General features: G+C 39.0%; 2 protein-coding genes across 4 annotated transcripts; one reads left to right on the top strand and one right to left on the bottom strand.

The window, feature by feature from the left end:
* The first annotated feature begins 7152 nt into the window (after positions 1 to 7152).
* Positions 7153 to 10529, top strand: LOC104597990 (calmodulin-binding protein-like protein). Of its 2 annotated transcripts, XR_016085393.1 has the most exons (3): positions 7153 to 8014; positions 8115 to 9068; positions 9877 to 10529. XR_016085393.1 is itself a non-coding variant. In XM_010259824.3 (2 exons), exons 1-2 carry the CDS (start codon positions 7406 to 7408, stop codon positions 8925 to 8927), a joined length of 1422 nt encoding a protein of 473 aa, XP_010258126.1. In that variant the 5' UTR covers positions 7153 to 7405; the 3' UTR covers positions 8928 to 9253. The 2 variants fall into 2 exon arrangements, 1 of the variants encoding a protein (XP_010258126.1); XM_010259824.3 differs by lacking the exon at positions 9877 to 10529 and having other exon boundaries at positions 8115 to 9253.
* Positions 10530 to 11019: 490 nt separating this feature from the next.
* Positions 11020 to 16960, bottom strand: LOC104597991 (uncharacterized). 2 transcript variants are annotated; one of them, XM_010259825.3, is made up of 2 exons: positions 16760 to 16960; positions 11020 to 13086 (listed from the first exon to the last, which is right to left on the bottom strand). In XM_010259825.3, the coding sequence occupies exon 2, from the start codon at positions 13058 to 13060 to the stop codon at positions 11450 to 11452; it is 1611 nt and encodes a 536-aa protein (XP_010258127.1). In that variant the 5' UTR covers positions 13061 to 13086; positions 16760 to 16960; the 3' UTR covers positions 11020 to 11449. The 2 variants fall into 2 exon arrangements, with proteins under 2 accessions (XP_010258127.1, XP_088759033.1); XM_088902907.1 differs by having other exon boundaries at positions 11020 to 13032; positions 16760 to 16959.
* Between the last annotated feature and the right edge of the window lie 1108 nt (positions 16961 to 18068).

The raw sequence follows: 18068 nt of genomic DNA, 5'->3' as shown, positions 1-18068 counted from the left end.
CTGTTGGGGTAATGGAGAAAGCTCATGCAATGTCGTGGCATCATTCTACTTTATTATATATATTAATCAAAACTCGTGTGATGTATGAGTTTTTTTTTTTAATCGAATTGCAAATTAGAAGTAATGGGATTTTAAAGAGCCCTAGATACTTATAAACACCTTACCACAAAACTTCATCACAAACATCCCCATTTAACCCTTCATCACACTACGATTTTAATTTGGGCTATCTCATTAACCAAGATATTCATTTCTTAAATGCCCTTGACCATACCATTTATGGACCAATCAAACCCCACCAAATGATCCAAGAAAACAATACCTCTAGAAACCTCATTGTCAGCACCTAGTTTTTACTCAATTTGCTGTTGAAACTCCAATTTACCTCGAACACCTGATTAGACTGTTTCGATCCTTCCATAGTACCTAAAAATCCCCAAACACCATCATCAGACTTTTGACCTCCTAAAAATCCCCTCCATTTATTCTTTAATCAAACCAAGATTCCCTTTCGAACCTTTTCGTTATCCTAAAGCACCCACAACCCAAATCTCCATGATCCTAACATCTTTGAATTAATTAGACCATACAATTGAACCCTAGACACACCAAAAACATTTACCCATAAATTTTCAACCTAAAATTCACCCATTTGCCATATCACCGAACAAATATTCCATTTTAGATGCTTTCATTGACCCAAATTTTCATGATTGTGGCCCTCCAAAATCAATCAAATGTTTTTGTTGTACAAGAGAAAAGGAGAGAGAAGAGGAGAGACGAGAGGACTGAGAGCCCAAAAGAATACTACAGGCTTGCAGTATGTTATTATTTATACTAGGGCAACCGTACAACTTAAAATAAGAAAGAAATTATAAAAGTACCCCTGCGGTACCATACATATATAAAATAATATCTGTTAACACTCCCCCTCAAGTTGGAGCATAGATATCAATCATGCCCAACTTGTCACAAAGATCATGATGTCTTGAGTGGTGTAGTCCTTCTGTAAAGATGTCTGCAAGTTGGTTCTCAGAGCTGACATAGGGAGTACACACTTCGCCTATGATGACTTTCTCTCTAATAAAATGCTTGTCGACTTCGATGTGTTTTGTTCTATCATGTAGATTAGCAGTAATGTTTATGGCTGCTTTGTTATCACAGAATAGGGTCATAGGCTTGTCCACTGGGAAACCCAACTCACCCAACAAATTCTTTATCCACATACTTTCAGCCACTCTGTGAGCCATTGCACGATATTTAGCTTCAGCACTGGATCTAGCCACCACACTTTGCTTTTTACTTCTCCAAGTAACAAGGTTTCCTCCTATAAAGGTGCAGTAGCCACTATTAGACTTTTTGTCATTTTGAGATCTAGCCCAATCTACATTAGTATACACTTCAACTTTCAAATGCCCGTGTCTTTGAAATAACAAGCCAGCACCAGGAAACCTTTTAAGATATCGGAGGATTCTTTCTGCTGCTTCAAGATGAGTGGACCTAGGTTCGCATGGGATATACCCAAGTATATCTAGAATAATCATCAATGAGGGTAATAAAATACTTGTAACCACTCTCAGATGGTAAAGTAACAGGGCCCCACACATCAGAATGAACAATGTGAAATGGAAATTTAGATTTACTATTTTTTGAAGAAAATGAGTTCTACAATGTTTACTCAATAGACACGTTTGACAAGAGAAATCAGAAACGGACACTGACTTAAATAGTTTTGGAAACACAACTTTTAGACTCAAAAGACAAATGACCAAGGCGACAATGCCATAAATAAACTTGACTCTTACAGGACTGACTCATAGACTCTGTAACATGAAAACCATACTTATTCTCCAGCATGTAAAGTCCATCAACCATACGTCCTCCCTAGACCTGTTCATGGGTCGGGCGGCCCGACGGGCCGGCCCGGCCCCCGGACGGGCTTGAACAAGTATATGGGCCCGCGGGCTTAACCTCGGGCCAAATAGCCTGGCCCGCAATAAATTCGAGCTTAACCTCGGGATTTGCCAAAATAGCCCGGCCCGAGTTCGGCCCGGCCCGACCCATAGTTAAAACTTAAAACTATGTAAAAACCCTATTCGAGACCTCTTTGGTCTTTGCCTCCTCCCATTCTTTTTTCCAACCGAGCCCTTCATCTCCAATCTCCACATCCAACACAGCCGAACCCTTCATCCTCACACTCTTAGGCAGCCACAACCGGCGAGGCGGCGAACGTTCACCGGCGCAACAACTCCGGTGGCGGTAGTGAGCTCTCTCTCTCTCTCTCTTTCTTTCTCAGACACAAACTGATCAAGTGAACATTGTCAAAATCGCAGGTCAGGCTCGCAGCTCACAGACCACAGTCACCGACTCACCGTGAACTCTCCGGCGAATACAATCACCGGCGGCGATGAGTCCTCTTTACCATTTTATTAGTACCATATATTCTGCAAATTCTGTTTGTAGTACCACAGACAATATTATCTTCCATTCCTCTTGCGTCCTCGCAAGTCTTGTTTTGAATTGCCCAATCCGGTATTATTGGAGTTTGGATGCCAACATTTTCGAGATATTTCATTTCGCTTCTCATGCTCCAAAGGCGTGAAACTTGTGAGGCCATCAAATCCTTGTCACACAGAAAGGCATACCCACATCTGCAGATATTCCATGTGTAGGAGAAGTTGTAAACGCTTCCTGTGTATATATGAAAATCAGTGATGCCCTTGGGTATGGTGGTCTGGTAGCATCCAAGGCCATCGTCGCATGATAACCCCGTCACTTTCGTATCATTCAGGCAACCTGATCTGCAACCCATGTAGAATGCCTCGCCATTATAGTCATACAAAGTTCCAGAGGTGTCGCAACTGACAGTAATGAATCTGTTTCTGGTGTCCGCTTCTAGAAGTTCCCAGTTAGGGCTATTCACTAGTATCACTACCAGGTCATTGCCCTCACCCACATAACATTCGGAAGCCGCCCACATGGTGGTCGCCACTTGCCCATGCAGAGATATGTTAAAAATTGGTGTATCATCGGAATCGGAGTACATCATCAGTTGGGGATCACCATTAGTGGTGTTGTAGAATAACTGAAAATCTTCATTCAGGAAACACTTGGGACTTAGTACCATATATTATGTTTAGACCTGTTCATACTTCATACACTTATCAGAAAACCATATTGATTTTAAACACCACCGTATTGTTTAAAATCTGTTAGAGATAATATATTCTGTTATAACTGTTGGAGATTTATGTATTATAACTGTTGGAGATAATATATTCTGTTAGTACCAGTTACGAACATTGAGAAAATGCATATTCTGTTTTTCCCTTATTTCTTTTTGGTTTTCCCGTTGAAACTACGTCAGAAATTCAGAATACTGATCGACCGTGAACAGCACCCGCCATCTATTCTCAAGTAGTTGTTGGTTGATTAGGAAATGATAATGGAGGTTCATGGCAGTATAGACATGCAATGAGAAACATTAAAATTATGACTAGAGATTTGAGAATTAACTATAGATGAGTACCAAGATCAGCCAATTGTGTGGCTGATTCTCCTGCAAGAAAAGGGGTGGGAAGGGAGCAAATGTATTGATAGTTTATTTCCCAAAAAGGCAGTGTATGGGTGGGTAGCAGGTGTTGGCCCAATACGAGGGAAATGTTGGCTTTTCCTATTTGTACAACATCTTTATCACAATACTAATAAAGTTTGATTGCCATTTTTCTTGAAAATTCTATAACCCATGGGACTTAAGCATCATACCTCAAGTGAAAAGTGATAGAAATAGAAGAAGAGGAAGAGTGAAAATCTGTTAGTCTTCACATGCACAAAGAAACAATAGTGATAGCCGAATGCTATCATCTTGCTTGAATGCTATTGTTTGTCTTGAAATAGAAATTTACTAGGTAATGTTGGTCTTCTCTCCTTTAGAATTTATATAAATTTTGATTTATATTATTTTGTCTTGAATTCAGAATTTATATTATTTTTTTAATGTAAATAAATTTTGATTTATTTGATTATTGAATTCAGAATTTATATTATTTTTAATGTAAATAAATTTTGATTTATATTGATTATTGAATTTAGAATTTATACTGAATTTATATTCTTTTTTAATGTAAATAAATTTTGATTTATATTGATTATTGAATTCAGAATTTATATTCTTTTTTAATGTAAATAAATTCTGATTTATATTGATTATTGAATTCAGAATTTATATTATTTTTTAATGTAAATAAATTCTGATTTATATTGATTATTGAATTCAGAATTTATATTGAAATTATATTCTTTTTTAATGTAAATAAATTCTAATTTATATTGATTATTGAATTCCGAATTTATATTGGATAATCTGCAATTGGTTTTTTTTTTTTGTAGATTCAGAAATTATATTCTTTTTTAATGTAAACAAATTGTAGAAATTTCTTTTAGTTTTTTATTTAATATATGCTTGTCTTATTGATAAAATTAGAATTCATTATGCAGGTTATTTCATATTTAATAATTATTATCATGTCAATGGCAAGTGAAAATGCGGCTGTTGGAGTAGATATAGTTGATGATGACTATCAAGAATTTGACCAGACTTCCACTAAGAAAAGATTGACATCTAAGGTGTGGGAAGAAATGGAAAAGATAAATTCGGAGAAGGCACGATGTAGGCACTGCATGAAAATATTACAAGGTAAGTCAAGTAAGGGAACTATTCACTTGAAGCGTCATTTAGAGCATTGCCCTAGACGTAGAATTCAGGATATTAGACAGTACAAAGTAACTACTCAATCAAACACTGATGGGAGTACTTTGAAAAACTACAAGTTTGATCAACAAGAGTCTCGTAGGGCATTACCAATTTTTTCTTGTATGTGGAAAACACCCTTTTACTACTGTTGAAGAACTTGGTTTTAGATTCTTTATTCAATCTATAAATCCTCAAAAATGTGAGTAGGCATATTGCTAAAAGAGATATCATGTCTAGTTATGTGAAAGAGAGAGAGGGTGTGAAAAGTGATTTGTCTAATACACTTGGTCGGATTTGTTTAACTTCCGATAATTGGAGATCTGAGCACACTGATGATGAATTCATGTGTATAATTGCTCATTGGATTGACAACAATTGGAAGTTACAGAAAAGAATTATTTGCTTTAAAGCTTTGGCACCTCCTTTTGATGGACTGTCTTTAGCAGATGAGGTGGTCATGTGCTTAAGCGAATGGAATATTGATCAAAAAATTTTTAGCATCACATTAGATAATGCTAATTACAATGATGTGATGGCTAACTCTTTGAAATTAAGATCTTCAATACATAAATCTTTGGTGTGTGGTGGTGATTTTTTCAAAGTTTGTTGTTGTATCCATATTTTGAATCTTATTGTGCAAGCTGGTTTGAATATTGTTGATGATGTTGTTTGTAAGATTTGGGATGGTGTGAAAAATATAAAGAAATCAGCTGCTTGGAAGCATAGATTTTATGAACTTGCTAAAAAAAGTTTTCACTTAAACACAACTAGAAGATTGAGGTTAGATATGTGTGTGAGATGGAATTCAACTTATTTGATGTTTGAACATGCCATTTATTATAAGCAAGTCTTACAACATTGGGGGCAAAGGGATAATATTTTTAAAATGTTTATGCTTTCGGAAGAAGAATGGGGAAAAGTGGATAAGTTTCACAAGTTCTTAAAGGTTTTTTATGATGTTACTTGCATGTTTTCTGCCACTAAGTACCCTACTTCAAACATTTACTTCAAGGGAGTGTGGATGATTCATAGACATTTGATGTTAGTGAGTAAGGAACCTCAGAATTTTATGACTGACATGGTTAGAAAAATGAAGGAGAAATTTGATAAATATTGGGCTGAATATAGTATGATTTTGTCTTGTGTTGTTGTGTTGGATCCTCGTTGCAAGATTAGGGCTGAATATAGTATGATTTTTTTGCAATAGAAAAAACGTAGAAGGTGCGTACTCTGTTTTTTCTCATTCTCAATGTGTTTTTTCTATTGCAAAATACAAAAAAAAAAAAAAAACAAGGTAGAAAAATGAGAAAAAAAAACAAATCCGAGAATGGGAGAATTGAGAATAAAGAGGGAAACTTACCTCCGGTAAATAAAGTTGCCAAAACGATCGTCGGCATCGACCGAGGGAACTCGAAGGGGGGCAAGCTCTGCTGGGTTTTAGTTCGCACACTCTAGGTCGAGGGTTCAAGTAAGGCTGAGATTTGAGAGTGAGCGAGATTGAGAGATTACCTATTTTGGGCGAAGTGGGAATTAACGGAACCAACTAACGATCGTCCCATTAGCTCCACACGAGTTAGATGCATTCATGTGTGGGAGGACACGCGGCGCATTGTGAATCCGTGGGACGTCTTTAGGGGGCAAATCTATGGGGTGCAGATGCGAACACGATCCAATGGTTGTCTCACCAATATTCCGTTGGTATACTAAATTGAGTTCGGATCTGCTTGTCACAGTGCATGCCTTACAGCATGTACTGGTTGTACATCAGGAATATCTCCCACAGTTGTATTTATTATTCATGGGGAGATGTTTCCAATTCAAGGTGAATTGTATGGTTGTGAGGTTAGTGTGAATGGCAAACCCATTCTACCAAATTACCATGGCCTCAAATGATAATTGTATTGATTGGATCTACTCCTCAAATAGGGTGCCTCACACGCCACATCCTACCATGCATCAGGAACATCTCCCTCTCCCTCTCTCTCTCTCTCTCGTACTTGTAAGTTATTTTTCACGGGAGATGTTCCCAATGCTCGGTTGATGTGTATGTGAGGCGCCCAAGCGTGAGGAGCAGATCCTAAGTAATGATTGTTTTGTATCATTGTATGTATTCATGGAAATGGGCGTCTCACATGGGAGCACACCCATCCAGATCCTGACAAATGGGTGTCTCACATGCACACCCACGGTGCATTTAGAACATCTCCCGTGAGTAATAATTAATAAGTACGGGAGATATTCCCAATGCATGTTAGGATGTGCATGTGAGGCGCCTCGGTGTGAGAAGCAGATCCGGTCTTACCCATTAATGGTGCTGATTTTGCCAAATTGGATAATCTCAGACTCAACTCAAGGAATTCCAAACTTGACAGTAAGATACTCAATTCTAAAAGCAACAGATGCTACGCCATTGGTATTATCATCCACCAAACTCACATCACCCAGAAGCGCACACAGACAGAATTAAACATATAGTTAGATGAATAAAATGATTTTTTTTTTTGTGAGCATCGATCTTAAAGTCATCTTCTGTTTACCCCCGAAAACAAAAAAAAAGATCTTAAAAGTCATCTTCTTTTTCACTGCTCACTTTTCTTCTGTTCACCCTTGTCTCTCCCACTCAAATCCATACAGGCTTCACCCTTCTCTGCCATGGCTTCACACCATCACCACCACCACTATTACCAGTATCAGTACCAGAACAGCTGCCAGCCCAACAACAACAACAACAACAGTTGCTGCTGTTCCTGTAGTTGCCTCTCATCTCATCAATCTTCCGCCCAATCTTCTCAGTCTCCGCCACCCACAGACCCTCTTGTTCAGGCAATCGTTACTCAACTCCTTCAATCTTCCCAGTCGCATCTCGCCACTCAGCACCTCAAACCCCAACTACGGCAACACCACCAGCAACACAAGAAACAACAGCAACAAGAGCGCCTCCAAAACCAGCAAACCCAGACTCTCCTCTCCTCTCTCTTCCGTCGCATCGACGCCCTCGAATCCTCCCTTAACCAACTCTCTGTTTCTCCTCCACCTCCTCCTTCAAACTCTCTCCGAGACATTGCCGCTCGCACCATTCAAACCCATTTCCGTGCCTTTCTTGCCCGCAGATCCCGCACCCTTCGTCACCTCAAGCAGCTTGCTCTTATCAAGTCCGAGCTCATCACGCTCAAATCGTCTATCTCCGATGATGCCCTCCTCCACCCGCATGTTCTTTCCCAGAAAGCCATGGATTTGCTCCGACAGCTTGAAGCCATTCAGGTAAATGAAAGAAAAAAAAAAGATTATTTTTTATTCGTATATACTGTGGGTTCATTTCTTTGGGCTCTTCATTTTTCGTTTATTAACTTGCACGTTGCAGGACGGCGATCCGATGATTAGGGATGGGAAAAAGTCTATTAGCAGAGAACTGGTTCGCTTCTTGGAGTTCGTTGATGGAATTTCCCTGAAAAGGCAGCAACTTTCTTCCAAAATGACGAGGCATGCGACATCTACAGAGGATGGCAGGGAATCCAGAACTTTTATCAGTGTCCGAACCGATCCATTTCCACGCATAAAAAACACCGGAAGTGGTTTTGGTACCAGCCGTCGAGATTTTGCTGGTGATCGGAGACCTTTCATAGAGAAATTGAGCGACCAGATTAAAGAGGTCCAACGCCCTTTCGAGAACGACGAGGAAGCAGAGGTTGAACTTGAAGCGTTTCATCATATCAGTGACGATGAAGAGAACCCCAGAAACCTCAATTACGGTGGGATTTTGATAAAAAGGCATGGGCTTTGTTCTTCTAAAGCAAAGAAAAGTGTGAGCTTCGCAGAGAACGAGAATTTGTCTAGGGTTCTTATCAGTAGCGAGGAGACAAATACAGATGACGATCAGAGAGAGCTTGTAGAGGGACTAAGCAGGGAGGTTGAAGAGATCGGGGGATTCTCTAGGGTTTCTGAGGACGATGAGGAAGGATCACACACGGGGAGCGAAGGATCTTCTCAGGTCAGCGATGGTGACAGAAACCCTAGGAAGAACATCAAGACAGTGATAAACTATGGAATAGAAGGAGAAGTACAGGGTCAGGATGGTAATTTTATGTTCTCCGCTCCAGTACCTGTGCAAATGGAGCCCATAAGAACTGATGTGATGAAACAGAAAAGGATTCTGAGAGCCGTGAGCTATAGCTAAAGCCAGCTGCCTGGATCAGGCTCTTCATCTTAAAGTTTAGAGGCTTCTAGTTCTAGCCTTCTATTTGGTTCCCTTTCTGCAAATGTCTCAATTCTTGTTCAGAGATGTTGTCTCACCATGCTCACCCCTCTTCTTCATTAGGTAGGGCATCTGCTTCTGTGAGTTATTTGTAGTTTCGTGTCTCCAATGTCAGAGATGGATTGTTTTCACTTACCACTGAAACTAGTGAATGAGCAATTTTCCCCTGTTTTGTTTTGTTTTTTGTTTTCTTATTAAAAGGTGTGAGCAACTTTGACTACTACCCATTTGATTTTCTTCTGGGCTTAGAGATGTTTGCTGATTTTCTTCCAAGTTACACACCTTATCTTCAACCATACATTACAGTTATGAACATTAGACTTCCCCCACCCCTCCTCTGCGTTGATACACGCCAAGCAGAAAAGAAAAATGGAGAAGTCAGAAGACTTCATTGATCTGGTAAGCATTCCCATGGCTCTTGGTTCAGGAAAAAAATTCCCAGTAAAGACTAAGGAAAAGGTAAAGAAATGAATGTGCAGTGTGGACAATGAAACTGATAATTGTGGGTATCAGCAGAAAATGCCAAACATATACACATGGCTGTGACCTAACCAAACAAATAATCTGGGTGGTTATCAACTCCTCTTGATTGAAAGCCACGAACCGATAATGGGATGGTGGAAGGGAATGTTCTTAGTCTCAGGTTTATGCAAATCTTGTTCAGAATTTTTTTTTTCCAAAAGATAAAACTTCATTGATCTTGTAAGCATTTCATACATGATGATGAGCCAAGATCCATATTTTGCATAAATATATTATATTTACAGGCATGATAAAGCTAGTTCATGAGCAGCTGTATTGGAAGTCCTGCTAATATGCTTTATCTATATATAATCAAAAAACTTTTCAAGAATGATATCTCATCTTTCAGGTGCACTGTTTGCCAGTCAATTCCTTCTTCCTCATTTATGCCTTTCACGACTTTTTGAGAGCCAGCCAAAAGAGTCACTGTTCTGAGTTTCAGTGATACAGCTTTTCTGAGACCGTAGATAGCTGCCCACCATTCAGCTTGAGCGCTTGCATAAGGGGCAGATTCTTTCATCCTCATTCAATATATATATATATATATATATATATATATATATATATATGCCTTCCACATGAATATTTGGAACCCGAAAGGTACTTTTGTTTTCCAGACGAGGTTCCAGTACTCAGTTGATCCAGAATTTCAAGGCAACAGCTTACAAAATATTTGTATCCTGTTTGGACGCTAGTGTTCTGTTTTGAACTTTTCCGGAGCAATGTATGTTTGTGTATCTGTTGTTCCACTTGAATGTGTTAAATGACAGATACTTTCCTCAAACAGATGTCTTAGAAGAATAAGATTCCGGGTTCCAAACTTCATCTACCTTCTGAATGTTAGTCTGCTGTGGTGGATCAGATTTGATTCTAGGAAAGCCATTTGGGAGTGAAAGAAACCAAGGGTCAGTGATGTGAATTGAGTTTCCATCTTTTAACTGCCAGAATAGGTTTTCTTTCATTTGATCCAGGATAGCTGTAACTTGTTTGCACCACAAAGAATCTTTTATTTTTTTGTTAAGCCACTAACTTGTTTGCACCAAAAGAAAATAGGACTAAATGATTGTGTTGTTAAGCCACTAACTTGCAAGCCTTGAAATTTGGAAACTGATAGAGATGCTGCTTGGCCCTGGCATGGTGTGAAGTAGCAAGCCTCTCTCTGCAGTCTGCATGCTCGCTTAAAGCTCCAACCCTGCTGCAAAAGAAGTGAATTCCATATTAAGGCGAGGAGCCTGAAGGGCTTAAGTTGGTGAGGATGAAATCTCGCCTTGAGCACTTTTCAGTTTTCACCATCGACCGCTACATGTCAAAAAATAGAAAAAAAATATTAGTATGTAGAGTCAGGTGTGAAGATGGTTAAAACCTTCGAATCCAATATTCCTTCCATGTTGCACCATTGGCGTGATAAGTCGCACCCATCTGATAATAAATGCCCACGCTCTCCAATTATCACAATCACAATAATAGATGAAAAGAGACTCAAAGGTGCTGATTTTACACTAGAAAATAGCCGAGGTGGAATCCATTAAAAAAAAGTGGATTCCAATCCCCTATTATCATTAACTAGTCAAATTCCTCGTTCCAGGAAATAATAAATTACACAATGTAATATCGCATACACCTCTATGGCCACAGGTGAGCTCACAACCTGGATAGACCAAATGCAAGTTAAATTTCACAAATCTCTTATTTGCTGCTGATCAGTTATAGTGACTCTCCATGCATATGGAGGGAGCTATCCTTTGTTTGCACGCATGTTGTGGAAACAAGCTCTAGATTTGGACATAATGTAGTAGAATACATCCATATGGTGCCTCTCCTTCCCGTTCATTTGTAGAAAGAAGAGAAGAGAATGGGTCCGTACATATAAAAGCAGACCCCAAACACTGGATCCAATGAATACAGGTACATAGTACCAGTTCCTAGTCACCTACTGCAACCAGGAATTTCCTCTTGCTACCCTGTTCTTCATGTAAAACCACAATGTCTTTCACCTTGTCAATCAACTCCTCCAGCTCATACACACCAAAACTACTGTAGTCCAATGATTTCTTGTACCGTTGGCGATATATTTCCTCAAAACAACCCAGGAAGATACGGCATGAGTAGCTCACAAGAAGTTCCTGAAGTTCCAGTTTAAATCGTTGGAGATGATTGTTAATTTCTTGGTTCATCATTACTGAAACAGTCTTTGAACTCCTCTCCTCATGTCCCAACTTATCATCTTCTGAAGACTCATCTGATGAGTTTGAGCATTCTGGAACTACATTCACACTAGTATCTGCATTCTCCTCCTGAGGTCCCTTCCCCTTCTTATCCCTCCTTGCTAGACCTGATGAAGTACTGGATCCTGTTTTCCCCACTCGATTGATGTGGTTGCGGAGGTAGACATACTTCCTATTGCCCCTACGTTCCACATTCATTACATCTGCCATCTTCTTGAGAAGATTTACAAGCCCAGAAGCCCCATACTCTGCGACATACAAGGGGCGACCATAAATCTTAAGGTACTCTGCAGGAATACGGACAAGTGGTAGGCTTCCTCCAGACATCTCAAGTAGCTTCACCAACTGGCCCTTTAATCCATTCAAGTCTCCAGGCTGGACCCAAGATGTTGGATCATGTGCTTCACTCTGATCACCACGAACAGATCCTGCTGAAACATTGCTCAAACCAGAGGGGAGACTATGGGATCTTGACGTGGGGAAACAAGGCATGCTAATTAAATTACTGTTGTATTCAGACAAAGACTGTGAAGTCCTTGTTAAGTCCCCAGAGTTGAAACGGTAAAATTGGTTAATGTTAGTCCGGATGGATGATTCACTTTTTGAGATTCCTTTGTACACAATTGCTTCTTCTTCAATTTGGTCATCTGCATTTTCACCAATACGGCAACCCACAAGATACGCAGAAATGTCAGCCTGGCCATGAGATATTAGACCCTTAGGGGGCACAAACCCTTCTCCACGAACCACACTAGGCCAGTCCCAGACAAACCTCCCAGCGTTACTCAGGGCAGATGAGATACCCACTCCAGCAGGAATAACAAGGATGATGGTGTATCCACGTTGGCCCAGAATGTGCAATGCAGGTGCAAAATCTACATCTCCTGAGATGAGGACAATTGAAGATGGTGGAGGGTTGTCAAGGGCAAACAGAAACATGTCAACCAAAATAGCTTTGTCAGCAGCATCTTTTCTTCCATTAGGAACATCTATGAGTTTCACTCCAGTCCTCTGGCAACCCTCTCTAAGCCACCTTGGAAATGCATTGAAATCGCCATAGGCAGAGAACATTGTAACAGCTCCTTCAATAACAGGATGGACACGCAATGCCATTCGGATGTTTCCAGCTACATCTTCAGGGCGGACATCACTTGGGACAGGGCAGTTTTCAATGTCCCAAAGAATGGCGATTGAACCCTGTGAGGAGGTCCTGCTTTGTTGAAGGCTCAAATTTACGGTCTGGACTCCATTGACGTCCAAAGATTCAGAAGACAACACCGCTGCAGATGTAATTGGAGTAGACATCATGTTTTGGTTATAAATATTTGAACTTCCTAGACAGATAAAAAAAATATGAGTTAGATATACAAAGTTCATAAAAGCAATACAAGAAACAGAGAAAAAATCATCATAATAATACCAAAGAAGAAAAGAGCCAGCACAATCTCAACTGAGGATCACCCTAACCATCCTATAATTGGACTTGTTTTGGGACTTGAGAAAGTTCGCCACAAACACAGAAATCTATTCTACAATGTATCATCAAGTTCCAGTTACATGAATGACGAATGCATGATGGAAAAGTCAGAAACTAATCCATCCTTTCCCATAAAAGGAGTTCACACCCCATAGCAACAGAACAGATTACTCAATATAGGTTCATACAATGTTTTAGAAGGCATAAGAAGCATATGCCTGGAGGCATGCACCAGGCAAGGTGGATTCCAAACATCTTGAGGTGCATGCTGGAAGCACGGATGCATCTCAGGCATACACCTCATGCATGAAGGCGTATGCATTAAAACACATGTTGCATGAGGCATACACCTCTTGTACACCTCAGCAATATTTTTGAAAGCATACAAGGAGGCTAAATAAGCCTCTTTGCAGCTTACTACTACTCTTCTTGAGGGGTTTTCTTGGACCCATCCAAACCGGATAGTTGTATTTGGACTCACTCCTCCACTGCTACCTTCTCTTGTGCTTCCTGTTTCAAGGTCTTAACCCTCAAATAGTTTGGGGCAACCTTTCCCTATTGAGGTTTGGAGTAATCCTATCCCTCCCAGATTTGGAGGATTTTGTTGGGAAGTGTTCCTAGAAAGAATAAATACTTGTGATTTGCTTTAGAGAGTCTTGCTATCACTTATTAATCTCCTGCTCCTTTGTAATTTCCATTTGAAAATGGTTTTTCTCCTTGTTTGGGTGTGGGGTGGTGGTGGATTCCCCTGCCTAATGTGCAAAATTTGTTTCCCTCTACATTTTTTAGTTAGCCAAAGAAGAGGAGAAGATTGATGTGGAGATGTTTAAGATCTGCTTTGAGTTGAACCATTTGGGAGGAAAGGAATTCAAGGATATTCTTAGATAGGGAAACAAGTAGAGAAGCTATTATTCAGACTATCAATGTTAGGATGGCTCAGTGGGTTAAATCTTTGGAGTTATTTGCTGATTTTTCAGCAGGCGATATTATGAGAAATTGGAAGTGGCCAGTTCAGACCGACATAAGTCTGTTACAAGCCTCACATGGTCTCCATCAGTTCATGGTTTTATTAAGCTTAATTTTGACGGGAGTAGTGCAAGCAATCCAGGTCCATTAGGTATTGGTGGTGTTTTCAAGAATGGGGAGGGCAGAATTATTGGTCTATTTTCAATGCCAATAGGTGAAGGGGATTCTTTGAGGGATGAGATTTTGGCCATGTTGGATAGTGTGCAAAGAGAAAAATACATGCACATTAGTAAGTTGGTTATAGAAGGGGACTCAAAGCAGGTGGTGGGTTGGATGCCAAAGGAAGAATCTGGACTTTGGAACTGCAACAGTGAAAGAAAGAAATTTAAATAGGTGACACAAAGCATGGATGTGAGATTAAATTGGGCTAAAATAAGTGCTCATGGTTTGCTGATGCCTTAGCAAAACAAGGAGTGGGAAGAAATTTGGGCTCAACTGTAACTTTATTTTAGTCTTTGTGGAGAGTTAAGAGATTTTATCTCTCCTCCTTTGTAATTTGTCTCCTTTTATTAACAAAATATGCACCTACTGATATAAATAAAAAAAATACACCCCATGCCTCCAGGTAGTGGAACACTCATGTCACACCTTTACTTCCTCCTCCGCACAAAACCTGGGTTAAAGTCAACCCTTTACTTCCTCCTCCGCACAAAACAGTATAAAAATAGTATAGAAACACACACACACACACAAGATTTCTAGTTGCAACTCAATCAAATGACTTGAATCAATCATGTTCTGTTTGGCTTGGATTTGGTTATATCACCACAAGTTTAACATAGAGAATAGTGTATTACCACAAATTTCAAAGCACTCCAAAAAGTAGAGGTGAGCATAATGTTTTAACTTCTATATCTATATTATATTCCAACCTAAAAACAACTTATTTTGAAATAAGGCTTAGTTTAATTGATGCAGAAAAAAAAACTTTTCTTGTCTTAGACAGTCTTGATATTATTTTTCTAAGAATCAAGTAATCCACGTGTAGCAGATCATAGTGATTAGGTCATCTCCCTGCAGAATGTAGAGAGTTGCAAAGCCACCATCCCCTATACCTATACCAAATAAATATAGTTATAGAGAAGAGCCCAGGTAAAATTAAAGCTTGTTAAATACCTATTTATCGAATAAAAAATGGACATGTAAAAAGGTAAGAGATCTTTCAAATTGAAAATCCCAAGTAAATGGATCAAAAAAATCCCAAGTAAACTAATACCCCTCAAAAGAGACCATGAAAACCAGTCTGATATGCAAAACTCATATTTCTCCTATTTCATAATTTCTGATGCTTTAAATTCCATTAATTACCATTATGTCAGGGAGATTTGGAAAGAAAAATATATGTTCATCTGATACTATTATTCTACTTACAGTATCATCTAATTGTCAACATCTACTTTACTGTGTTTTCAATTTTATATCACAAAGGTTCTATTTCTGCTGAACAATAAGGCATTCCACATTCCTAAATAACACCATCTGGTGAGATGCTGGCAGTCTCTACCACATATCCATTCCTTCACAGTATTGCCAAAGTGTCTATACATCAGAAACACTGAGCTCGTGAAGGTTTCCTGTATGGATTCTTCACGTCCCTGAAGCGCCTGCGCTCTCAAGCACGTACTGTAATAACTCCATTTTTTTGTCTGTCAACGAGAGTTGGATATACGAATCATGTCCAATTCCCACCAACAGCTATGATTGTCAGAGGTGTTTACATATCAAAAACAGCCTAAAACTCCATTAAACAATCCCCCATCCACACTAGAAAATCAACGATGAACAATCTTTATTACATCTCCTCAAAACGAACAAAATTCAACACAAAAGTGCGCAACCACACCTTCCAAATAAATAAGTAAAACTAAAAAGGCTATTACTCAGTGCTGATCCCGGATATCCAGGGCCTTTGGAGGGATAGACTGGATACCGAAGTTGCGAAGAAGGGGAAAAGGTAGTAAACAGAAGTTTACATAACGAGCAAAAACTAACATAACGCGAAAACCTCAAAGATCAACAGAAAAAAAAAAAAAAGTAAAGTTTTACATATCGAACCAGATAATAGAAAGAAAAAAAAAAAGAAATCCTACCACCAAGCCTCATAATCCATATCTCTTTTCTTTCTTCTTCCTTTTTAGAAAGAGGAAAAGCTCAAGAGGTTAAAATCTCATAAAATAGAACCTGACCCAACACCCAATCTCCAGACTTTCTCTTTGAGTTGAAACCAAAGAAAAATCAAAACTTCCCGAAACCGAGTTAACACAGTACATATACAAAAAAATGAAAGAAAATAACGCATTACGGAGAAGCCAGCTCCTTAAAATCCACATAAACTCCCAAACCAAACCAAACAACTCGAAAACCTAACTGATCCAACAAAGTATAATAATAATAAAAAAAAAAAACATTCAGCCATCAATCGGATGGAAACCCGATAGATTAAACATAAAAAATAGAAGAACAATCCACTAACTCTTACAAAAGCTATGAGATTTGAGACTTACCAAAAGCTAGCTGATCGAGCTCGAAAATTCCAGCAATTGAAGAAAATTTTTGGCAGATCACTTTTTTGTTTTTAATTCCTTTCTTCGCATTGCGTCTTTACTGAAACATAGAGAGAGTGGAGGCCTGGAGGTGGAGGGGACGCCGACCTTTGCAAGCAAATGAATGAAACTACAAATTCTCTTTCCCTTTGCCCCAATGCCCAATCCTTCTCTTTCGTCGCTCTAGCATAAAGGGTTACACGTGGGCAGTGGGCCCGTCCTTGGTCCGGTCGACCCGATGGACCCTGATCTGATCTGACCCGTCAAACAGGTCCCAATTCGCACTCTACATTTTGAGTCATAGTAATTATATAAAATTAGATTGTAGTTATAATTAAATAATTTATAGATTAGCGTTTTTTAGTCATAACAGTTTAATTTAATAAAATAATTAAAATTAGGTTGTAGTAATAAATAAAATCATTATCGGGTTGTACTAAAGTAATAGTCACAGGCTCATTCTTAAAATTTGTAGTTTGAATTTTGATATTGGCCCGAGCCCAACCTAAACACAAAACCTAGCCAAAACTCAGAATTTCTAGGCCAAGCATGTCATGGCTTAACCTTTTGCCAATTCTTTATTTCCTTACCTCGTTTAATTTTAACTTTATTATTATTATTATGCAACCCGTGTATTATACGGGTTGAGCAATCCATGTTCTACCTGGTTCGGGTTTACATGATTCAAACTGTGTTTTCGAAAACGGGTAGAAGATGACCCGCACAATTCATCTTCTTCGCGTGCACGATAAAATGGGTCCTGTGACGACCCCGGTTCGTTTTTTTTTTTTTTCATTTTTTCGTTTTTTGGATTTCTTTCACTTGTAATTGGTTGGTTTGGATGTTATGTACAAGTCTTTTATGTATTTTTTAGCGCGAAAACATTAGTGGTTGAAAAAATCGTACAATTTTTTTTTAAATCCCTTTTTTTTTTGTAACTTTAACTAGGACTGTTCACGGGTCGAGTAGGGTTGGTTTACTGATATTTTTCCAACCGATCCGACTTGGTTGGGTTACTTGAAATTGAAACCAAAATCGACCCCATGTTAAGCAAAACCGATTTGATCGATTTTGAGTCAGTTTGGGTCGGTTTTGGCTCTATGTAGTGGTGACTCAGTTGTTGTTCATTTATGGCTCTACATTCCCAAAGGAAACCGACATTTCCTTAATGTTTTGTGGCCCATCTAGGGATCTAGATTTTTGTGGAGGGAGCAGAGTTTGAGAGTACTATTTGCTGGAGTAAGATTTCAATCTGCAGGAAACTATATAA

Source organism: Nelumbo nucifera, chromosome 4 (genome assembly GCF_055504915.1).
Source record: "Nelumbo nucifera cultivar China Antique chromosome 4, China Antique-T2T, whole genome shotgun sequence".
Classification (NCBI taxonomy): Eukaryota; Viridiplantae; Streptophyta; class Magnoliopsida; order Proteales; family Nelumbonaceae; genus Nelumbo; species Nelumbo nucifera.
The sequence above is the reverse complement of the archived record's forward strand: the minus strand, read 5'-3'. Positions and strand labels throughout refer to the sequence as shown.

What these genes read in the sequence shown, in the direction of transcription:
- LOC104597991 (XM_010259825.3), bottom strand. Translation starts at nt 13,060, where the DNA reads ATGATGTCTACTCCAATTACATCTGCAGCGGTGTTGTCTTCTGAATCT.
- LOC104597990 (XM_010259824.3), top strand. Translation starts at nt 7,406, where the DNA reads ATGGCTTCACACCATCACCACCACCACTATTACCAGTATCAGTACCAG. An exon ending in GACAGCTTGAAGCCATTCAG is followed by an intron (nt 8,015 to 8,114) that starts GTAAATGAAAGA and finishes TGCACGTTGCAG; the next exon opens with GACGGCGATCCGATGATTAG.